Raw genomic sequence first — 23,405 nt, 5'->3', positions numbered from 1 at the left:
TCTCTGCGTCCAGGAGCTGCCGGCTCACAGCACTTACCCGCTGCACCCGTGGTTGTTGAAGTTCTGGGCGCAGTCGACCAGCTGCTGCTCCGACTAGGGAAATACTTGGAGTCAGTGCATGTTCCCACCATCTCTCTGCCAGTCATTTTAAATACAACATCGATGGCAAGCAACGCAACACCGTAGCCCTCTGCTACCCAGACAGACGGTGTTTGTCCTGGATGACTAGGAAGTGCCAGACCAGGTCCGAGCCGGGGTCCTTGCTGCTCCCAGTAGCACATATAAGGAACCCTGAAGCAGGCAATGGCAAATAATCCATCCCCAAGGGATATTCATCCCGTCCTCATGCCCCCAGGCAGCGCGACTGGTGCTTTCCAAAGCTCCTGCTCATCTTTGCTCCGTGCTACAACAGCTCCGGATGCCCCAGGAGGCCTCAGAAAGGCCTGGGCCCTGCCTGAACTCTGCTCCACTCTACTCATCACTAAACCAAAGCGGCGTGAGAGCCCAAGAATGAATTATAGCAGCCTGTTCTCCTTTGCCCTCTCCTGGGCTGACTCGTCCTGCAGCAGTGAGTCCCGCCAGTTCACAGTCTGCAGTGCAAGGGTGAATCTGCTAGCTAACCCAGGCGAGCAGCTGAAGTGCAGCTATTGCAATGACCCTTTCCCAGGCAAAAGGCCCTGCCTCAGCCTGGAGCGACAAGGCTCTTGGATACAACAAGGAAACGGGTTCCCCGCCGCGCCCCCGGCTGCCTTGCTGGCTCAGCATGGGCGCAAGGCACCATAGCGGGGAATATGCTAGCACGTGGCCCAGACCATACAGGGGAGCTGCCAGGGGACTGGAGGCCCGGTCGAGGGCTCGAAGCGGGCTGCCCAGGGGCCCTAGCACGAGGCCGGGTCCCCGGAGCAGAGCGCAGGCCAGGGAAGCTCTTACCAGCATCAGGAGCTTTCCTGTCTTGATGGCGATTGCAGACTCGAGGCAGCCCGTGGTGGAGAAGGTCCAGCAGCTCCCGCAGCCGCCCTGCATCGGAAACCAAGCAGCCGGGGGTTAAGAGCCCCGAATGCACAGGGTGGGGGGACAAAGCGCCAGCTCTCCTTGGTGCTGGGGGGCAGCGCTGCTAGCGGGGACGTCATTAGCTCTCGGGGACTTTCCCCCTTGCTTTATACAGAGCATCCCCTTCCCTAACCAGTCCGCCTGGACATAACCCCTGGAGGGGTCCCCCAGGACCTGCACGAGACCTCCCCCGTGCTGTCCAGGGGCCCTTGTCCAGCCAGCCCCTGGTCAGTCCCAGGATGGCCACCGCTTTCCTACCTGGTTTTTCACCGGGGTCACGTAGTTTCCTTTCTTCCTCCAGTCGATGGCGCTGGGGCAGGGCCCCGAGCTACGTGGCAAGTTGCTCCGCGTGGCCGAGCAGTTCTGCAAGAACGGGGGGAACATCGGGCTGAGCCACGGCCTGCACCGCACGCGGTGGAAACACCACGAGCGCGCCACGGGGGTAATGTCCCAGCTCAGCTGCCGGGGCCGGGCTCCCGACTCAGCACCGTGCGTGGGGCGAACGGAGAGCATGTGCGAGGGTCCCCATCCTGGGCAGTGCTGAGCCCCCAGGGAAGTCCATGCTGGGGTGGGGTGCTCAGACCTGGGCACTGTACTGGGGCCCAGCCTGGCAGATCCTTTTGAACTCCTTCCAATGAGGATGTTTCTTTTATGCTTCGATCTGAAGCCGAGGCCCCTAGCACGTTGGGCACGCCTCTAGTGTATTTGTCATGGGAGAAAAACGGGTGTTGTTTCACAGGTGACGATGCCCCTCACCCTCTGCACCTCCCTTTTCGAAATCTTAGAGCCATCAGAAGGGGCAGCATGGATTGACTATGCCCCTCCCGCCCCCCAAACTCAGCCCAGCTCATGGGTTTTCCTTCTGCTTTCCAAGGGATGCACAGATCTGCAAGGGCAGGAGCCCGGCACTGCCTTTTGCTGCACAGACGCCCGAGACTATAAGCAGAGGCAGCCCCGAATAAACCCCAGGTGCGTGGAGGGGGCCCCGGGACAGCACGTGCCGACGGCCCCCGAAAGCCCTGCGCACGCAGGACAGGCCTGCCCACCTGCGGCTCGCTCCAGAGGAATCTCTTCTTAAACTCGGCGAACGTCAGGTCTGAGAACTCGTTTAGCCCCACTGGAAAAGACGAGGAAGGAGAAGGGGGTTTACTCCCCGCGCTGAGCCGAGCCTGCTGCAACGCAAGAGAGGCCCGGGAAGCAACCCCGCGCCCGGTCCTACTTTGGAAGGAGTGGTTCCCGGCGTTGTGCCGCTCCACCCGCCTCTTGTTGCCGGCGAAGATCCGGAGCCGGCTGTAGTACTCCCCCTCGCTGTACCACTTGCCATGCTAAGGGAGACACAGAGGGTGTGGGTGGCAGGTGCAGGATGAGGCCCAGACTGCAATGCTGCATGGGACCTTGAGTAGTGCTGAGTGCCACAAAGCCACACAAACCGGGGCTCAAGTTTTCAAGTTCAGGTTCAGCCCTTGGCAGGGCCCGGGCAGGGGCTGCCGCGGCACGAGGTGCTTTGGTGTGAACCGACCCACGCCTCCTCCCGGCAAGGACTGCCCTTGGCGCAGCGAACGGGGGCCCGAAAACACGGCGGCTTTTGTCTGGAGCCGCGTGTGCTGCTGCAGCCAGGGATTAGCACTCGCTTTTCTCTCTGCGGCTGAGCACCCCGACCAGCTTGGAAATCCCTCCCCAGAAAGTCCCTTGGCGGGCGAAGGGGCTCAGCAGACCGAAACCAGGCTGCTTCTCTGCTTTGCAGAAGTGCGGGAACGGCTCGAACATCTGCTGGTGGGTGGGAACCCGTGACGCTGTTTCGGTTTCAGAAGTGAAGTTGGCTTACCTGCAGCATCCAGGACCTAAATTGAATCTCCTCTGGAAGAGAGAGAGAGAGAGATGAAAGTACAGCGCTGGGCTCCTAGGGCAGGGGGGCTCCGGTCTGGGGTGCAGCTGCTAGCCCTGGGCAGCCACCCCACCCCACCCCACCCCGCGGGGGCTCGCATGCCTTTCATGCAGGCAGCCGCGGTGGAGCGGCTGCCTTGCTGGAAAGCCCCACTCGCCACTGCAAGGCCACAAGCCACCGCCACCATGGCCGCGAGGCATGCATGACAGTGCTGTCACGAGACATGCATGAGAGCATGCCCCAGACCTCAGGGGGCCGCGGGGCACTGGGTCCCCTGCCCCCCTGGGCCGAGCATCACTTGCTCGCGCAGCCGACAGCGGGGTTTGCTTGCCCTGGACGCTCGGTCCTCCCCTCCCTACAGCCCGGCACAGAGCTGGCCGCTGACCGGGCTCCCTCTGCCATCAGGAATCAGGCTGAAGCCCTCGCTGTGCTCCGTGATCAGCACAAACAAGGGCACCGTGCCAAAGGCGGGGGCCAGCGACGGACGGGAAACAGAATTGAAAGCGCTTGTCCGGTCGCCCGCTCCCTCTGGAGCAGAGCAAGCAAGGAAGGGGCACCGTGCATCCCTGCGACATGCAGGATCGGGGCCCCGCACGGCGAGACCGCTCTCTGCCAACCCCGCAGGTCACCGAATGCAGCCGACCTTTGTGTCCCCGGGAGCACCCATGCGGGGGATCCATCTCCCGGCCCCCCATGCAGCACTGAGAGCAGGCAGACCACTCGCCCACCTCCCCTGGACCCTGGGATGCCCAAGGTGCTGGGGGCTGCCTGGATTCTGGCAGCCTGGCGCGAACGTGGGTCGCCCCGCAGCCCCCCTTCCCTTTACCTTCAGCAGTGACCGTGTGGGAGCCGGCAGCAGCGGTGACGGAGACCACCGTGGCAGCAGCCAGCAGCCAGCACAGAGGTGGTCGCATCCTGGCCACGGCACGGACCAGCTCCCTTCAGCCCGGCTGCAAGGCTCGGATGGGGTCTGGTCACGTGAGACGAGTGTGCAGGGGGGGCTGGCCATGGCTGCAGCAGAGCGGGGATTGCTGGGCTGGAGGAGGAAGTGCCAAAAATGCACTTGCAGCAGGGCCAAGTCTCAGCCCTGGGGGTGGGGGAGGAGTGGAGCAAGGATCACCCTGGTCCAAGGTGCAAGGAGGGCTGAGTGCGAACGCCAGGAGGGAGAGGGCCATGCAGCAGAGCGGGGCAGCCTGAAAAGGACTCAGGCAGCTGGCTGGGCCCCGATCCTGAGCCTAGGATCCTGGGCAGAGCCCCAAGGGACCGCCCGTACAGGAGCAATCTCCGCTTGCGTGTCAGGTGCAGACAGAGAGCAAAGTCCAACACATTTGTAAGCAGCAAAGCCTCTCCCTAGGAGGAGGACTGTGCGGTTTGTGCTTCGCTGAGCACGCCGGGACTCTCCCGCCTTTGCACGGCTTCCCCTGGACACCCCACGGCTCCCGCGGCGCAGCGGAGGTCAAGGGCGCAGGGTCTTGCGCTGCTGCAGGCACGGGGACCGCTGCAGCAAACCTGCCTTCGCAGCAAAGGGGTTGCATCCTGCCCGGTGCCAGCGCAGGGGTCCTGGAGCGGGGGTCTGTGCACCTGGCAAATGGTGCTGAGCACCTCCGCTTGGCCTGGAGGCGGGCACGAGGTTGCCTGATGGTCCGCAGGCGTGGAGGAAACCCGCTGGGCTGCACAGCGAGGGGTTTCTCCCCAGCCAGGTGGGCGATGGGAAAGGGCCCAGATTCATTGCACCAAGGCGCTGTGCAAGGGGATCTGCAGACCCCATGCTAATCCCGCTCTGGGAATACGGGGGGGAGCTCAGCCCCTGCTCGCGAGTCAAACCGGACCCTACATAGGAGCATGTAGGAGCCACGAGACTGGGGTCCTGTTGGGCCTTTCCCAACAGCCTCCTTGAACGAGTGCGTCTGGCTCTGGGTCGGGATGGAGCGCACGGTCACCCCGGCGGTCAAGGGCACGTCCCCTTTCCCCTCCTGCCAGTCCAGCCCGAGTCGCGAGATCGAGCCGTCTCCTTGCTGCGGGCCGATAAGCGGCAGCAGCCCCGCGGCGCCCGCGACACAGGGCACTCGAGGCTTACGGCACGTTTGCTAAAACAATGCCGCGCCGTGTCCGGCGCGGTAGGAGAAGGATGCCGGCCGGGCCACTCGCTCCCTAGAGACTCACCGGCCACCATCGCCGTGGGCGTTCGACCTGCCATGCCAAGTCCCGGGTGACTTCAAGGGACATTTGCTTAAGAGGGAGGTCAGGGACTCGGCTACGGACAAAGCAGCAGCCAGAAAAGGCAGCTTGGACGTGCCGCCGTAGGAATAAGCCACGCGCTTACCTCCGAGCCCCACTGGACCCTGCCGTCGCTCTCCTGCACCTCTCTCCTCCTTGCTGATGCAGTTTCTCCCTCTCTGTGAATTTGCCGCCTGGTCAGCATCCCACTTGCATGCCAGGCGGCTCCTTCAAGCTCTCCCTAACTTTTGAGGTTTTTAGACCTCATTTGACCTTGGGAAGAGCGAACCAATCTAGCACGCGTGAAGACAGACAGGCAGCAGCAGCCCAGCCAGCTCCGTGATCCTCAACCGGGGTCCTGCAGCACTCCTCCAGCTCCATTCAAGGAGGGTAGGCGTGCAAACAGGAGGCACGGGATGAACCCAGAGAACCCTTACGTGGGCATCAACCTGGACGCCGATCCTTTTGCTTCAACTGATCGTGGGTTAAAAGTCCTGTCCTTGGTTGTACCTCGATGCTGGTGGGAGATGCACTCATGTTAACAGAGACATTTGTTGGCTTATGCGTGCGCCCAGCTGTGCCCATGGCCGGGTTGTTTTCAAACCCTTCAAGGCGAAAAGGTGGAGATGGGGATGGGGGTGGAGAGAAGAGAAGAGAGGCAGGAGGATGGGATCCAGCAGGATCCTATAGAAGGGTGTGGACACATTGGAGAGAGTCCAGAGGAGGGCAATGATAATGGTTGTGGGCTGGGGGACAGGACTGGTGAGGAGAGGAGGAGGGAACTGGGCTGATTGAGTCTGTAGAAGAGAAGACCGAGGGGATCGAATAGCAGCCTTCACCTCCCCGCAGGGGGGCTGCAAAGAGGACGGAGCTGGACTGTTCTCAGTGGGGGCAGATGGCAGGACAAGGAGCAATGGGCTCAAGCTGCAGCAAGGCAAGTTGAGGTTGGGTATTAGGCAAAACTTTCTCACTAGAAGCGTGGTGAGGTACTGGGACGGGTCATCTAGAGAAGTTGTGGGATCTCTATTCTTGGAGGTGTTGAAGACCCAGGTAGACAAAGCCTTGGCTGGGATGATGGAGTTGGGGCTGGTCCTGCTTGGAGCAGGGGTTGGACTAGATGTGACCCCCTGAGCTCCCTCCAACCCTATTATTCTCAGCCTGAGAAGAAAATCTCTCTGCTCAAATGCATGGACAGAAATCAGTCTCTAAGAGCCACTTCTAGGAAGAACGGCGTCTCCACAAGAAACTGCTGGACACTGGACTGCAGAGCAGGGTGAGAAAACCATCTCATCACCCACCTCCAAGGAAATGCCACAGACACAACCCCCACCACACACACTCACACTCCCAGGGAGCTCTTTGCTCTCTGCTCGGGGCTCTTGTACTAACACACACACGACCGGGTCACATCGCACTCTCCGTGCCAATGCAAGTCCGATCGCTGGTTTAGTGGAAACATCCTTACCTTGAACTCCTGAAGCTAACGAGCCCTGATGGGCCTCAGCCCCTCGCAGGAACAAGCCCGTGGTCCGACCAGACCCGGCGTTCACGTTCGCATCTGCCCCCTAAACGAGGCGCCTGGTAGGCGCTAGCAAAACGACCCTTCACCAGAACAGACATGTGTAAGCACGGAGGTTGATAAGAAACCTCTCAAGTCCCCGTTCACCCTGAGATAGAATAGATTTATTAGCAAGAGGTAATCAGGAAACATATATTTTTACAAAAATGGAAATATTTTTCCAAACAAGCTGTAAGTTGAAATATTGTAGGGCTTGAAATAGAATTCTCATACCACTCGGTATTGCTTACAGCAAAAGTCTCGTTTGTTCTCGTGGAGCATGCCTGCCACTTTCAAGTTAAACTGTGTTTATATACTGTACAATGTAAAAAATACATGGTAAATATTCACAGAATAAGCACTACATTACTATATTCCTGCTAGAAGAATTACAGGATTACAGTATATGTAATAAAAACACTCGGTCATTTTGTTCTAATTCTACATCGTGTTACTAATAGTCACCAGGGATACAGATGGAGAGCATATCAACAGGAGCTTGCCGTGAGTGAGATGCGGCTAAAGAAGGAAAAAGATGCATTTCCGCTCCCCGACTGCATGAGCTCTGCGTGGCGGACCGTGTACTGCACGTGTCAGCGGTCCCATTCCCTTGACCGTCCTGCTGCCCCCGGGACGGGGCCACCGAGACCCGGCGGCGCTGGCTCCCCGGAGCACACGGCGCGGGGGCGAGGGGTACGTGAGGCATGCTGAACCCGTGCCCGGATCGCGTGTCCAACACCACGGCCGTGTTCGGGGCGCCAGAGGACGGTGACTAGAGCTGTACACGTGATCGCTTGGGGGTGCCTGCTCTCCCCTTCCCTCCTGCTCCCCCCGGTCCCTCCCCGCCCCCCGCCCCAGAAGAACAAATGACAAAAATAACATCGATTAAAATAAACCGGGACTGTATCCAACAATGTTTATGCGTGAATCCTTAAAACAATGCAGGGAGGCCTATGCCAGGGTCTACGGGGGTCTAATAACAAGGCGGAGAGGTTTCCTCCGAGAAGCACATACTACGAAGTCAATCTAGGGCGTCCAACAGAAACGAGTAGGTATATACATATGATATAGCATGTGTACACGGGGCTGCCGCCCGCCCCTCGCCTTCAGGTCGGCAGCTTGGGCTCTATCCGTAGGGAGGCTTCGTAGAGGCTCTCCTCGTCCATCACGAACGACTGGTCCAGCAAGTACTGCGTCACCTGGGGAAGGACATGGGACCGGCGGAGTCACACCGGCCCCCGGGGCTGGCGCGCGGAGGCTGCCGCGTGACCAGCGTGTTGGTGGCTCTGCCCTCCTCCAGGCCTGTCCTCTGCCGGGAGCGCACGCCCCTGCAACCGAGCGAGGGTGCGCTCGCCCACCCGGGAATCCAGCCGGGCACGGCCAGGGCTTTAGCTGAAAGGCCCGGGAGGACTTTTTGGCAGCGTTAGCGGCGAGGTCCAGGCCACTGCAGGGGGGCAGGCAGAGGCACGGATGGACCGCGGGGCTCGTGCAAGCCGCTTGGAGCTGGCTTTTGCCAGGCAGCACTTCAGCTGGGGAAGAGGAGGCCTGGGAAGCTGCTTGGGTTGCAGGCGGGGAATAAGGAGCTGGTTTGCGTGCGTGGCATGTGTACAAGTGACAGAGGGAGACATGCACGTGTAATGAGTGAAGAAAGAGAAACATGCGTGTGCATGGCATGTGTGTGACGTGTACAAGTGAGAAGAGAGACATACATATGTGGTGTGTGCGCATCTGAGTGAGAAGAAGGAGACGTGTGTGTGCATGGCACGTGTGCATGAGGGAGATGGAGACATGCATGTGTATGAGTGAGAAGAGGGAGACGTGTGTGTGCCTGGTGTGTGTATGAGTGAAGGAGACATGCATGTGTGTGTGTGTATGAGTGAGAAGAGGGAACATGAGCGCGCGTTGTGTGTGTGTACTGTGCACGTTTGAGTGAGACGAGGGAACATGAGTGTACGTTGTGTGTAGTGTGCACGTATGAGTAAGAAGAGGGAACATGAGTGCGCGTTGTGTGTGTGTAGTGTGCACGTCTGAGTGAGAAAAGGGAGATGCATATATGTGACGTGTGTATGAGTGAAGGAGATGTGTGCGTGCGCGTGTGTGGTGTGTGTGAGTGAGAAGAGGGAGCCACGCGTGTGCATGGCCTGTGCGTGTACAAGAGAGGGAGACGTGGTTTTGCACTTCAGCCCCCCGGGAGCTGCCGCGGCTCCAGAGCTGGCAGCACGGGGCTGGGCACTGCCCTGCCATCAAGGGGCAAAAGGGGCTGTCAGCTCCCCTGCCAGGCGGGCACAGGGCAGTGCTGCAACGACCCACAAGCTCCCACTGTGTGCCCTGCCCGTCCCAGCCCCTGAGTCCCCGTGTCAGAGCCCGGCCCAAAACAGGTCTACTCAGCACTGTAGTCTGCAGAAGAGAAGACCGACGGGGATTGAATAGCAGCTTCACCTCCCTGCAGGGGGGCTGCAAAGAGGATGGAGTTGGACTGCTCTCAGTGGGGGCAGATGGCAGGACAAGGAGCAATGGGCTCAAGCTGCAGCAAGGGAAGTTGAGGTTGGATACTAGGAAAAACTCTGTCATGAGGACTGTAGTAACGCACTGGAATGGGTTACCCAGAGAGGTGGTGGAGTGTCCATCCTTGGAGGTGGTTAAGACCCGGCTAGACTAAGTCTTGTCTGGGATGACATAGATGGGGCTGGTGCTGCTTGGAGCAGGGGGTTGGACTAGATGTGACCTCCTAAGGTTGCTTCAACCCTCATTTTCTACGATTCTCCAGGCTAATCCTATTGCATAATCTGCTGCAAGCTGCAGGCTGCACCAAGAGCGAGTGCAGGGCTGAGGACAGGAGCTCCAGCTCTGCAGGGGAATGGGCCGGAGCAGCCGCCCAGAGGCACAGCGGCTCTCCTAGCACGTAGGATGCAGCCGAGCATCTGACAGGAAACCCCGGAGAGGCCGCTTTAAGGAGCAGAGGTCAGCACCAGCACGGCCATCATGCAGCTTTCCATCCTGGCTCCTGGCACAGGGCCGTGGAGGGTGGAAGCCCGGGGTGGACTCAGGATTTGGCAAAGGGGGGCGAGGGAGCAGCCACCTGTGCTGCATGGAGGGCTCCACCCTTATTCCCAGGCTCTTCCCACCAATGCATCGGTGTGGGCAGACCGAGCTGTCGGGCCTCTGGGGTCTTTTCTTTTCCTTTGCCTCCGTGCTAAGAGGTGCATCCCCCCTTCTCCAGTCGCTGCTGCTTTCCCTGCTCTTCTAGGGGAAGGGGACGCACCGGAGCCGCTCCTCCCTCTCCAGCTGGGCTGGGCAGGGAACAGCGGCAGCAGCAACGGGGAGGGGGTGGGTTCCCCCACGCTGCCTGGTGCCCCCAGGAGCAGACATAGGAAACCACCACTGCTGTCATGGGCCTAGGTGAGCCCAGCTGGAGCGGGGCAGGGGCCGCTCTGGAGGTCCCCCTGCCCCCGGGACACCCCCATCCACTGGAGGAGGGCAAGGGAGGGGATGCACCTCTGAGCACAGAGGGAAAAGGGGGAGCCTTTTCCACTTTGGGGACTTTTTAAAGTCCCAAGAGCATGGACTGGTTGGAGAAGGGGTGCAGCCATGCCACTGCACCCCTTCTGGGTCCACCCTGGTGGAGGCTGTTGAAGGAAAAGTGAAAAAAGCAGCCGAGCCATCAATATCCCGGGAAGAGAGAAATGGGTGCAGAGCTCCGATCTCTCCAGACCAGCTGGGAGGCGACTCCATCGCATGCATGAGCTGGAAGCCCAGAGCCGACGAGCTCCCCAGGTCCAGGCATCCCTTTGTTATCACTCCCCAGCCCTCGCGTCCAGCACAGACAACGGTCTGCTCTGTCCGGCAGGACTCCTGTCGTGGGGTCCTTGGACCAGTCACTCCAAGTGGCAGGAGACACGAGGCAGGAAAGAATCCCGTTTGCTTTGGAGGGACGGCAGCCGTGCAGCTTAGCCAGGGCCGGGGCAGGTATCTGGGGGCGTCCCTGACTGCCTGTGCTCTCTGCCCTGCTTTGCTGGATGGCACGTGCCTGCTTGCAGGGTGCACCAGCAAGTCTCCGTTTCCCCAGCCCAGCCCTTCCTGCTGTCCTCCCTCATGGCACCGTCCTTTCTGAGCCATCACATCCTTTCCAGAGCGTACCAGGTTGCACGGTTGCAAAGGCTCCTGGGTGGGTCAGGGCAGCAGACTGGGGGGCAGGGGGCTCTGGGCGGGGGGGACATACCTTGGGCTGATGCTCGATCTTGTAGGAGGTCTGCTGGAACTGGCGGATCTCTCGGATGATGTGGGAGATCTGTCCAGAGAGACAACCGAGCACGTGTCGCTGTCCTGAACCAGCAGACTCCCTTCCACACCCTGGACCCCCGGGGCAGGACACCGTCCGCTAGCAAACTCGGAAGCAAAATGTTATTTGGCTTCCACTGCAAAGCGCTCTCTGTTTCGTGAACAGACAGCCAGCCCCTCCTCGGGAAGCACGCCGTGGGCACACGCGTGCGGGCAACAGGGTCTGGATGATAGCAGCCGTCCCCCTTACACCGCGCGGCCTGTCAAGCCTCTGGGCCAGCGACGGTAAAGGCTAGGTATTTGTGAACAGGAGATTCCTGACCTCGTCCGGAGCTAGCGCACCGAGCCCCCGTCTGACTCACCATCCGCATCTTGGAGAAGTTCACCAAGCCGTCCTCCGTGTAATTCGGGGTCCCCTCCTCTATGAAGGCCAGGTCCGTCAGGTACATGCCCAGGTAGGGGACGCAGGGCGGGTCGCAGCTTAGGAGCAGAGCGGAGAGGAGGGAACCCGGTTACTCCTTGTTCGAGGACCCCCGACCCCGTGGGGGACCGTGCGGCAGACCAGCCGCTTTGTGGCCGCTGGAGAAGGCTTTGCTGCAACCCCCGGGGGCTCTGCAAGGCACCAAGAGGTGGTACAGCGAGGGCTACTTCTCCTCTCCTCCCCCTTCAAAGGTGGGAAAAGTTTGGGCTCCGTTTCCAAAGCAAGGCTGAGCTGCCCTCCCGCACCGCTGTGCCGGATCAGGCCCGTGTCTGACTCAGCTGCGAGGTAAATCCCAGCCGGGGTCTGGGCTGGGATGCACCCTGCTCTGCAAGCACTGCTGCAGGTGAACAAGGCAGGGATGGGAGCCGGGGGCCAGGGCTGGGATCGATCCTGGAGCCCCGCGCTCTAAACCGGTCCTTTCGGCTTCAAAGCACGTGACTTTATGCAGATAAAACGTCCCGTCCCTGGCATTATTCCCCTCCTTCATTAAGGCATGTGGTGACGGTCCTGCTGTTGGCTGCTCCCCAAACCCAGGAGCATGCAAAAGGACGAGCACGAGGCCCCAGTCTCCGTTGCAGGTGCCCCGGGATGCCGGCCGCCGGCCACTTACTTCTTCAGAGCTTCCCTCAGGTTCTTGAACCTGCCCTCCGACGACACCAGCTTCTGCAGCTTGTCGATGAGCGCCTTCGTCTGCAAGACCCAGAGCACAGCCGGTGAGGGGGCGGCGCTGGGGAAAGCCCCGTTGCCCCCGGGCACACGCAGCCTTGCTGGACCACTGCAAGGGCTGCTGGGCGGGCAGATGAAACCAGCCCTGCCCTGCAGCGACAGCAGCCCGCGCTGGCCTCAAGGCTTGGAGTATCCTGCCTCTGCCCAGAGAGAGTCAGGGCAGGGCCGGGTGATGTCTCCAGGACATCATAGCTCCAGGGAGATGCGCAGACTCAGCGCCACGGCTGCATTCGACGAACCTGGGCCCCGTTCCCAGGTCTTGGGTTTTGAGAGGGAGTGCGTGGAAGTATACAAGTCTATAGAAAACGTCATCTGAAAGGATGTGGGAATGGCCGGTTCCAGCAGTGAAATGGTCACCGGGTGGGGGTTGAAAGGACTGTTGTCTGTCAACAAGCCTGTACTTTTCAGTTTAAAGTATAAATAAAAACCAAACACTGCAGTTTGGGTGAAAGCAAATGCTCTCATCAAGCTCAAAGAAATTTAAAAATATATATATTTCCTTCATCAATTAATGTTGGCAATTAGTGACCTGGAATGAGGATTTTTTTTTTAAAGATTTCCAGTGACCGGGAAACGCCAACCCCCACCGTGCCGCACCCCTGCGGGTACATCGCCCCTTACACAAAGCAGCGCCGGGGACTAGACCAGGGAGCCACCCCCCGGCTTCGGGGGCGAGTGGGCTTTGCTTATAGTCTTGCAAGCCCGGCCCTTGTGCCTGTGCAAGGGGAACGTCACCTGCTAGTTAGTCCAGAGAGCGGGGCACGGGCCCGGGCACACGCCCACACCGCTATAGGGCTGTACAGGGCACCGTCCAATACCACGGCAGGTGCTGGGGCCAGGTCCGCGGGTCGCCTCTGTCCCTGCAGGGCAGCGTGGAGCAGTATTGGAGGAAACAAGCAGGAGACCCTCTTACCCTGAGGGGCGGGGGGACCCGGTTTAGGGAGAGGCATCTGCTCCCAATGCAAGAGCAGGCACATCTGCTAGGGCCTGTGGCGTTTCTCCGGGAGAGACTCGCGTCCCCCGGCTCTACTCTGTGCAGCCCCTTCGGTGCTAAGCGGAGGCTGTTTCTCAGCTAGCAGAGAGCGTAGCCCCACCGGCTGGACCCTGAACCCCTTCCGGAAGCACAAACGGGGCACATTGCATCTCGCCTGCTTCACGGGTACTTAAACCGGGGCAGCGGACTCATAGGAGGCCTGGACAAAAGGCTTTCTCCCAGGAGAAACGCGGGGTCTATTTACAGCCACACACGTGACGTGTACAAGCGCCCACAGCGGGCACCCGGGCGTCCTGGAGAAGAGCGCCGACCCGCCTGGGAGACCAGCAGCTGCAAAGGAGGAGCCAATCGCGCCGAGCGAGCAAGTCCTGGGTCCCAGCAGGCTGTAAACATGAGCTGTGCTTGCGGTATCCGAAGTCAATAATATTGAAGCCAAGGGACTAAATCCAGCCTGCAGACCCCACCCTGACTGTCTGCGGCCGAGTCTGCCTGCCTGGGATGACCCTGCCTAAACCTTTGATTTCTCACCGCTCAGAAACAGGGAAGAGCAGCTCTCCTGCAAGCCCCCTGCGTGCCCTGGCCTGGAGAACACCAGCTCCAGCGACACGCGGGGGTGCTGGAGCGGTTGCAGACGGGCCATTTTAGACAGGCCGACCTGCATTTCTGTTGCAGATGCTGCAGCTGTCCGTGCCCACAGGCCTGGAAGGAGGTGCACGCGGATACCACACATTAATGAGCCTCCTAGGATCAGAGACATTGAGGGCTGGAAGGGAGCTCAGGTGGTCACATCTGGTCCAGGACCAGCCCTAACTCCATCATCGCAGCCAACCATGCCGGAGTGCCCCGGTCCTTTTGGACAAGGATCTCAAGAGGCGTCAATGCCTGCCCTGAGAGCGACACCCGTATTTCGAGGCTGGTTTGCTCTGGTGCCTGGGGAACATATCACAGCTGAACAAGCCCAGTGGTTTCACTTCTGCTTTGGCTGTTTCCTCGGGGATGTCTGGCATCATATCCACCGCGTCCCGGCGCCTCGCCCTGCAACTGCTCTGTGTATCGCACTACTCTTCCACCACGACAGCCTCTGCCCCCAAGCGCTGTGCGCAGCCCCCACGTGCATTAAGGGGACTGTGCTAATACCCCAAAAGACAATAGTTAGCTGACCACTTGGCCACCTGTCATTGCACCGTGACCTGATGGACCTAAAGGGCCAGAGGGGAGCCCGAAGCACAGCCCTGCGGCTCTGAACTCCTGATGCCAGGCTGGACCGGTCCTGACCCCCAACGTAGCCATGCTCCCACCCGAGAAGGGCTTTCTCCCCCGTGTGCCAAACCTCCAAGCCACACAGGAGCAGGGCTACCGGGGATTTCTTTTACTGTAGGAACATGCCGCTCCTCCCATTTCTTCCCCTCTCTTGCCCCCCGCTGCAGCTGATGTGGGGCTCTCCAGAGCCACTCCTGCCCCCTGGCAGCTGGGCTGCAGACAGCGGCAGCAGATGGGGTCCCTTCCCCGCACCTGCTCCCGGGCTGTCCCGGGGCACAGGGGACTGGGCAGGAAGGAGGGACCTGCCATTGCTGCTGTCCCTGGCTGAGCCCAGCTCCCTGGAAGGAGCGGTCCAGAGCGGGTCTGGAGCATCCTGCCCCCAGAGCAGTGGGAGAAAGCAGCAGTAGTGGCTGGGAGACTGGAGGGGAAAAGAAGGGAGATTCTTCTTACTGGAAAACTTAATTTTTAAGTCCCCACCTGCTGCTCCCATGGCGTGGCTGACTGTAAGGGGGGTTCCCCCTGCACCCCTCCGGGTCCACCCCTGTTCCCAGCCCACGTGTACGCTCCTCCACCGCTTCCAGACAGGCCGCATCTCAGCCCAGTACCTGCTTGGACACTTTGAGCCACGTCTTCTTGAGCCGGAAGATGGCACTGCGGTTGAGGGAAGAGGTGATCTCGAGGACGGCGTTGTAGTTGTGCAGGCACCGGCAGATGTCGGCCACCGCCACCCACTTCTCGATGGCGCTCACCCTCACGTTGACGTCCTCGTTCCGGACAATCTCGGAGGCGATCAAGTTACTGACCTTCGGGAGGGGAGAGGTTACAACCCCCGGTCAGGAGCTCTTTCGATAGACAGGGCTCCGTGCGGTTGTAGCCGTATGGCTTTTAGCCTTAGGGCCGTCTCATCGCTGCAGGGGTAAGAACCCAGGAAGGGACTCGGCTGGATCCTGCTGCCGGCCTCTCCACACCAAAGGATGCTAATACATAGCAGTGCCAATGCAAAAGTCTCCTGCGACCCCATTTGTCCTGCTCCGGCTGTTATTGCCGCCTGCTGGCGTGCGGACACGGCAAGGACAGGAGCTGCGTGACCAGCTGCAGCCTACACGGCCCCGGATGCTGCCGGGCACACGCACACGTGCTGAAGTTCAGCCGTAAAGTCAATGGGACATGTGCATGTGCTGGAAATGCCTTGCTGACGTGGGGCCTACATCAGCATTGTGGATGGGACTGCAGCTAGCCCATGAAGAAACATAAGTACCTGACATGTATGCGAGCTCTCTTCATGGTAGGTACTGGACTACATGGCCGGATCCTGACTCTTAACTCAGCAGCCTGCACTGCAGAGGGCTGCGTGAAGGGTGCACAGAGCCCCTGAATATCAGGCATGCAAACATCAAGACAGCTTTGGAGTTGACTACAACGGGACTGGAACGTCACCCTAGGTGAGGCACATTAAGCATTTGGATTTGAGCCTGGTGGGCCATGCTTTTAAGCTCGTGATTTTCTGTGATTTCGCTGTTCTTTGGCTCACAACCAAGCCCAGGGGTTCACCTCCAGCCAGGCTAATTAATCAGTGCCGGCTCTGGCTTAGGGACTTCACTTGAAACAGAGACTCAATTCCTTGAGAATGACGCCTACAAAAAGCCCCACAGGAAATCCCAGCCATCAGGTACCAGCATCGCTGCCTGGACTCCTCTCAGTTCCTCCTTCATCCCCCACAACTACCCCCGACAGTCCTGGACTTACGTCATTGAAGTGCTTCGTGTTCTTCATTATGTACGGCGTCCTTTCGTTCTTCTCCAGCTTCATCCAGCCTTGTCCAAAGAACTCTCTGAAAGTGACAGCTCAGGATCAGCTCCCTCCCGTCTCCCCGGGACTACCGAGTTTCCCGTGCAAACGGTCTGGCCCGTGAGATGCTCCAGCAAAGCAACTGGTGCCACGAGAGCCGCTTGCGATGGAGCGGCTGCCCCTGGAGAGCCTGGCAGAAGCTACCGGCTTAGATACAAGGGCAGGGGCTGCAGGGCACAGGCAGCAGAAGGGCCCCGAGGTGCGCTGGGATTCTTGCTAATGGCTCATCACAGTTAGGGTTAGGAACGGCATGCCCTGGGATGTACTGGGGACTGTTGCTTTAAGCCTCTCCAGGCACAGGCAGGGCCAAACCCCTGCTTCTGCACACAGAATAGCCCTGCGTCCTCCCCTGGGCTCCTCTTCTCTGCAGGAGGGAGACGTCCGAGCATGCACTGTGGTCACCCGATGGACTGCAGGCATCAGACAAGCCCTGCTCTCCTGGGCAGCCCAAGGAGGGGGCATTGCCTGTCTGCAGAAACCACTGGCTGTGTGAGACTCAGGGTCCTCCAGGAAGCTGGGGAAGTGCCGTAGAGCAGCTCCCTGTGTGCTCCAAGCTCGGTGAGGGGTCAAGGCAGGCCCAGGCTGGGCACCTCTCGGCCACCCGAGTGCTGGCAGCGCCCGCTCCCGAAGCATGAAGGGCAGTGGGGCCATGTGCCACCTGGTCATTGGGGCAGGGTGCTGGTCCCCAGGAGGGTGGCATCACATCCTCTTGCAAAGACCACCGTGTCTCATGGAGCGACAGCGGGCACCAGGCAGGGGAGAGGGACCGGGACTTACTCGTACGGGATCTTCTTGAAGACCAAGTGATCCAGCAGTGTCAGCTGCTCTGCTATCTCCAGAGCCGAGTGGTTTTCAAAGGGCTCCGCTTTCACTCCCTCCGCCTAAACCACGAAGCCAGGGAGGCTGGTGTTAGTGCAAGCTGGCTACGGGGCCAATCTCGGGGCCGGTGTGCTACAACTACCCGAACCCTGGTGCCAATCTCGGGCCATCTGCTCGGTGAGGCGGCACCGTAGCATCCCCCCAGGGCAACGGGCCAGAGGTTTGCAACCCGGCTTGCGGCCGTGAGGAAGGTGCGCGGTCCACGTACCCCACTCCAGGGACAGTTCTGGGGTCACGGGATGGGCGGACAGAGAGAGAAAGGGCAGCACATCTTGGACCCAGGCTGCTAAACAGGAGCAGCAGTGGGATCGGGGCTTGGAGCCAGGGCCTGCTCCTGCTTCCACGGAGCTCAATACAGACCACTGCCAGTGGCCTCAGGGCCCTAAAGCAATGACCTGGTGCCACTGGATTACGGCAGTGGTGCTCAATCTTCTGGCCCCGCCAGAATCAGGCCCCCATGCCACCCTGACCCAGCCCCAAGCACCAGGGTCGGGCCTTGCACCACCATACGTGCCTGATCCAGGGCTGAGGACCATGCTATCTGGCCCCTGGAAATTTGGATGACCCAGCACCGGGGGCCAGGGGCTGAGCACCCCAGCGCTAAGGGATCCCCTGCTCTGTCTGCTAATACAAGATTAATCATCTCTGCTATTTAAATAACCCCGGCACGCGCATGTCTGCCACAGGCTGGCTCTTTCCCCAGCGCTCGTTGAATCAATTAATAGAGCGCCAGGGAATCCCTGCCACGAAACCACCGCCCAGGCAGAGTGGCTGCTTCTGAAGATTACAAAGAGAACGATCTGATTAGCAATCCGCTTCCCAGCGGCCGCCGGCCCCAGCAACGTGGCTCATTACATGCCTTTAATAGCTAGTTAGCAGAAGAACAGTCTCCCCCTCGCTCGGGGCCAGATGTGCAAGTGCGCTCATCTGTAAGCAGACCCGGTTTGTGCACCCGGCCCTGGCCCCGCCTGCACCTGCGAGCATCTCGATTTATCTAGCATTTGGGGACAGGCATCGGGTTCATTTTGGGGTCAAGGTCAGGGTCTCTCAGCCTGGATGGCCTGTGCATACCACCTGCGATCCTATACTCCTACCGAACTCGCTGTTGGGCGCTTGTACACGTTACGAATTGTTCACGTACACATTATGAAAAATCACCATTTCTCTCGGCTAGTTGTGTAACCAAATACACTTGCATGATTTTTATCGTGTTAGATTTCGATTTATCATGGCAAATTAGACCACCTCCAACATGTTTTAGTTTTACCGCGGCCAATTGTTCTAGGAAGCTGTGTTTTATCGTGACACTTCTGGTTCTCTCTCATAAAAGCTCAGCCAGATTTTCATATCAATAAAACAGCCTAGACACTAGCAATTGGGACCGCTCGCTGTTCAGAGCTGGCCGGGGAATCTGAGTGCATGGTCCCAGCTTGCAACACGGCCCCTAGCTCTGCACGAAGCACCGTTCTCAGCCCCGCCGTGTTACAGCAGACATCCTCGTTCTCACTCGGGTCCTCCCTGAGCTCCGACGGCCGCGGCTGAGCTCAGCCACCGTCAGAAGAGCCTCTACTCTGCATGCAAAGCTTGCCAAGGCAGAGGCTCAGACTCAGGGCAGGAAGACAAAATAAGCAGCACTTGCTCCTTTGCCATCGTACCCCTGCCTGGGGAGCAGGTGTCACCTGTGCTCCCGCGGGCTCGAGCTGCCTGACACGGGGTGCAGAACCCACCCGAGCTGGATGTGGAGCTGGGGGCACATAGCATCCCTTTGCATGGAGTATGTCCTGCTGCAGGGCAGCTCTCAGCCTGCCCGTGGGCCCAGAGAGCAGGCTGCAGCTCTCCCCACACCCCAGCCTCTTGCAGAGGCACTGGTACAAGAGCCCGCCATGCAGAGATGTTATTTTGCATTGGCCGGTCCCCTCCTGCTGTGCATCAGGGAGCCCAGCTCCAAGCACAGATCGTGGCTGGGGGAATCCAGTCCCAGCACCCGGTGTGCAGGGCACGGAGCCCTTGTCTCATTAGCAGGACAGAGGCCATGTGCCTCCACCTGCCTGGCGCTGTGCCTGCTGCCAGGGTACGGCCCACGCAGGCAGTGCGTCTCCTCCCGCTCGGCGGCTCCAAGTGGGCGGTGAAGGGTGCTTCACCCCAGCTCTCCGCTGCTCTCTGGAGCCCAAGGACTGCAGCGGAGCAGGGTCCAGGCACTGCTCGGTCACCTGCACCAGCAAACATCACCTGGGCACGGGGAGAAGCAGCGTGGGGCACAGACCGAGGGTCCCCGCGGTAGGCAAAAAGAGCCTGCTAGTGGTCTCCTGTATTGCTAGGGGTACAATAGGGTCAGCCCTGCCAAGCATCTCTCCTTCCTCTGAGAGCTGGCCGGGGGAACAGGATTCGAGTGACCACTTCAAAACTACTCCCAGCCAGAGGCGAGGACCGCGTGGGAGCAGGCTCCTGGGAACAAGAGCCAAGAGTGTCCTCTGAGCACATCTCAAGAGCACAAGAGAGCCAGGAAGGCCCATTAGCAGGGCACACGTGCGTGGCAGAGAGGGGTCAGATGCTGTTCAAGAGAGGGGGCAGCGCCCAGCCCGAGAGGCAAACACCGCAGCTGGGGCTCTGGGAAGGGGAAAGTCAGATGCCGGAGGGACCCGGACTGGACCCCGGCGCACCGAGCCAGGGCTTTGCACGGACAGACTGCTCAGACCCAGCCGGCCCGGCCTCCGGGGGGAAATGCGCACCAAGTGCGTGTGTGCATGCATGTACACTAAAAGCCAGACCCTCCAGACTGCCAGCTCTCAGGCTCTAACTAGGGTCTCTCCAAATGCCGGCCCCGCGGCTCTGGAAAGCCCAGACTGCGCACGGCTCTTGCCTGCCACAGGTGCTTGAGCTCGAGGTTTCAGAAAAGAGCCGGGACATGTGAAGCAAGCCCTTGAGGCAAAGGAGGGGCAGCCCTCATTCGCTACTATTCTTGCTATTGTTTTTAATGAACTTTGGGGTGTTAATAGCCGTTGGGTGTAGCCGTGTTGATCTAAGGACCCGGGCAGACAAGGTTCTTTGGGTAGATGTGGTATCTTTCACTAGACCGACTAAAAAGTGTTGTTTGCAGGTCTCCGGATACAAACACCCTTCTTCAGGCACAAACTCCCCATGCCTGAAGAGGGGTGTTTGTACCCCAAAGCTTGCAAAGAACAATTTTTCCAACTACTTAGTTGGTCTAACAAAGAAATCACATCGACCCAAAGAACCTCGTCTGCTTTTGGGCTGCTAAGGCTCATCTGACTCCGGGGTGGTAGCACCGAGAACCAGGTCCAAGCCTGCAGTCAGAGGAGCAAAGTCTGGCAGCACACGACTGCTTTTCTATGTGTTTTATGTCCCTGGGGCTTTGCTTACACCTGCAAACCCTGCACTTTGGCCGGCTGCAATGGCCACGGGCTGAGGCCAGTTACTGCGGCCGGCGCAGGGTGAACCATGGGGGGCCTGGGAGCTTTTTTTCTTTTTCTTTTTTAAATCCACATCTCAGCCCAAATCAGCCAAATCCATTCTGGCAAAGCTCAATGGTTCACGTCCGCATGGTGCTGTCAAGCCAGGAATCCACGGTGAATAACTTATCGGATGAACTTCAGCTGCCAAATTTCCGGGCCCGTGGAGAGCCCCGCGGGCCAGACAGCACAGCCCTATGTGCTGGGCTGGGCCTGCAGGATGGTGCAAGGCCAAATCCTGGCACGTGGAGCTGGGCAGGGCCCCAGCATGTGGAGGCCAGCTGAGGCCACATGCGACCTGGTTTGGGCATGTGGGTCAAGCGGAGGCTGCAAGGGGCCTGATCCTGGCATGTGGGGCTGGACAGGGGTGGTGCGAGGCCACAGTGCCTGACCCCAGCTGAGGCGTGTGGTCTGGGGGGAGGCTGCACGGGGCCTGAATCTGGCACAGGGGGCCGCGAGGTCAAGGACCAGGGAGCTGGATGGTTCCTATCCTGGCTTCCCAGCACAGGGCTTTGTGTGAGCAATTTTAAGTTGGTTTGCTGATGCTGCCTGCAGGGGAGATGCTGAGACCTGCCTCCTAGTACCAGGTACCCCAGCACGGGCTTGATCGCTGCCACGCTGCCCCCTCCTTGCGCCCGCATTGTTCCTCTCCCCGCGCACTGGCAGGATGGACGGGGCAGCCTAAACCGACGCTGGCCGTGGCTATGGGTCAGCAGCGCTGGGGGGCGTCTGGGCTCCTAGAAAACTGCCTGCGCATCCCATAGCCAGACGTGGGCCATTCACTGCACTAACAAGACACAGCACGAGAGGAAGAGAAGGGGGATCAGAGCTCACCATCTGTATGATCTCCTCCAGCGTTATCTGATTGTCTCCTGGGTCTTCCTGCGTCAAAGTCCTGCGGCAGAGAAAGGCAGGAGTTACGGCAAGGGGCAGAGCCGGATGCGCCTCGCCGGGTCTGGAGCACAGCAGCTATTCGGGACATTAAACAGCCCGGGTGTGCAAGGAGAGCCTGGGCTGCCGTGCGGGTGCTGTTGCACTGTCTGTGGGCTCGTCGGACCCTACAAACTGCTGTATCCCGAGTCGGACCCTAGGTCCGTGCCCAGTCTCCCGTGTCACATGGCGGCAGGGAGCAGAGGCTGGATGGGAGTGTGAGCAGGGCACGACCAGGGCTTTTCCCCGTTCCTCTGCTACTTGCAGCCTCCAGCATTGAAACTCCAGGCAGCTCGTATGCAGAAGCCGTGCCCCTCACTCCTCATGCCCCTTTCCTCCTCCCACGGGCCTGCCCCATAGTTTCACTGGAAGAGGAAAACCCCACGTGCCACGTTGTGGCCTCGGAGCCGTGCACGCAGCTCCCGCGGCAGGCACCAGGGCCGGCGAGCCCAGCAGCAGAATCTGGCCTTCCCCAGCGACCCGGCCGGCCCCTCCTGCAAGGACCTGGTCCGGGCCAGGACGAGAGCAAAGCTTCAGAGATTGGCACTTGTTGCCCCAACAGGCACCGTGCCACGCAGACACGCCATGCACACGCATGGAGCACGGGCTCAGCGTGACAGGAGGGGGAGATGCTGGCAGCTCCGGCGTGCGGTAGTGGACTCCAGGCATGGTGTCGGTGCCCAGCGGGACTAACTCCGTTTCTGCCAGATTGACGCTGTCATGGGGCTGTCCGATTCCCCCAGCAATCAATGGACTTGTTTGGCCAGGGCGTGCTCGAGGGATTGTGAAAGGTGCCCTGAGCCACCGATATTTGAGGGTCTCTTGCTTGGGGCAGGAAGAAACTAGCTGGTTTCATACCCATGTAGAAGGCAGGGGAGAGTTGCACCTTATAGACTAACCAAGGTAGGTGTATATAATATCATATCATTTTTGTGGCCTGAAGTTCAAGGCAGTTTCTGTCCACAAAAAGCTCGTACTACTTCTCTCTATTTATATATATATAAAGTTATATATACACACACACACACATATATACACATATACATAGAGAGAGAGGGAGAGAGACACACACACACACACACACACTTTGATTAATCTATAAGGTGCAAATCTGCCCTGCCTTGGACTTGACTCCGGACTACCATGACTAACGATAACGACCTCTCTTCGCACCAATGTAATAGAAAGGGGGATTTGGCTTTTTTTGGGTTGCAAGAAAGGCCAAGTGGCCGGGGCTGCATTCGCAGCGATGCCACTTGCACACCGAGGGCCGCGAGTCTTCCCCTCTATTCAGCACCGGCGAGGCCTCCCCTGGACTCCCGTGTCCAGTTCTGGGCCCTGCACTTCAAGGACGACAGGTCAGCGTGGAAAGAGTCCAGCGCCCAGGATTCGGGGCCGAGGAGCACGACTGCTGAGGAAAGGCTGCAAGAACCGGGGCAGCTTAGTCTGGAGAAGAGGAGACTGAGGCGGGATTTGATCACAACCTTCAGGGTGGTTATAAAGAGGCTGGAGACAGGCTTTTCTCTGTGGCCGCAGGGCACAGGACTAGGAGCACTGGCCTCAAGCTGCCCCAGGGGATATTTCGGCTGGAGACGAGGAGGAACGCCCTGGCTCGAGGGTGGTCGAGCACAGGCCCAGGGGCCGGGGTGGTTGGTCAGGGGTGATCCTGCCTCAAGCAGAGGGTTGGGCTAGATGCAACCCCCTGCGGTCCCTCCAGCCCTCCAGCGCTAGCACCGTCACCTCGTTACAGGTACCATTGCTCACGGGGCGTTTCCTCCCCCTGGCTGAAAGCAGGGAGCGGTTCCCAACAGCCCTCAGGCCAGGCACAC

At 59.6% G+C, this 23,405-nt stretch overlaps 2 protein-coding genes across 3 annotated transcripts in view; both read right to left on the bottom strand.

Annotated features, from left to right (window-relative positions):
• Positions 1–3,931, bottom strand: part of CTSH (cathepsin H) — an 11,799-nt gene extending 7,868 nt beyond the window's left edge. The window contains exons 1-7 of the mRNA XM_006030806.3: positions 3,762–3,931; positions 2,876–2,907; positions 2,270–2,375; positions 2,097–2,167; positions 1,309–1,413; positions 931–1,017; positions 38–93 (exon numbers count right to left, since the gene is read on the bottom strand). Of these exons, the coding sequence (XP_006030868.1) occupies positions 38–93; positions 931–1,017; positions 1,309–1,413; positions 2,097–2,167; positions 2,270–2,375; positions 2,876–2,907; positions 3,762–3,849 (545 nt within the window). The 5' untranslated portion in view covers positions 3,850–3,931. The remainder of the gene's footprint in view (positions 1–37; positions 94–930; positions 1,018–1,308; positions 1,414–2,096; positions 2,168–2,269; positions 2,376–2,875; positions 2,908–3,761) is intronic.
• A 2,095-nt stretch (positions 3,932–6,026) lies between these two features.
• RASGRF1 (Ras protein specific guanine nucleotide releasing factor 1) overlaps positions 6,027–23,405 on the bottom strand; it is a 57,311-nt gene continuing 39,932 nt past the window's right edge. For both annotated transcript variants that reach the window (XM_006030805.3, XM_006030804.3), the window contains 8 exons: positions 21,481–21,541; positions 17,075–17,178; positions 16,196–16,280; positions 15,055–15,252; positions 12,080–12,159; positions 11,351–11,468; positions 10,930–10,998; positions 6,027–7,909 (listed from right to left, as the gene is read on the bottom strand). In XM_006030805.3, coding sequence (XP_006030867.1) covers positions 7,817–7,909; positions 10,930–10,998; positions 11,351–11,468; positions 12,080–12,159; positions 15,055–15,252; positions 16,196–16,280; positions 17,075–17,178; positions 21,481–21,541 — 808 coding nt within the window. In that variant the 3' untranslated portion in view covers positions 6,027–7,816. The remainder of the gene's footprint in view (positions 7,910–10,929; positions 10,999–11,350; positions 11,469–12,079; positions 12,160–15,054; positions 15,253–16,195; positions 16,281–17,074; positions 17,179–21,480; positions 21,542–23,405) is intronic.

The sequence above is a fragment of the Alligator sinensis genome, unplaced genomic scaffold (assembly GCF_000455745.1).
Source record: "Alligator sinensis unplaced genomic scaffold, ASM45574v1 scaffold407_1, whole genome shotgun sequence".
Classification (NCBI taxonomy): domain Eukaryota; kingdom Metazoa; phylum Chordata; order Crocodylia; family Alligatoridae; genus Alligator; species Alligator sinensis.
Note: the sequence above shows the minus strand (reverse complement) of the source record. Positions and strands in the feature narration are given on the sequence as shown.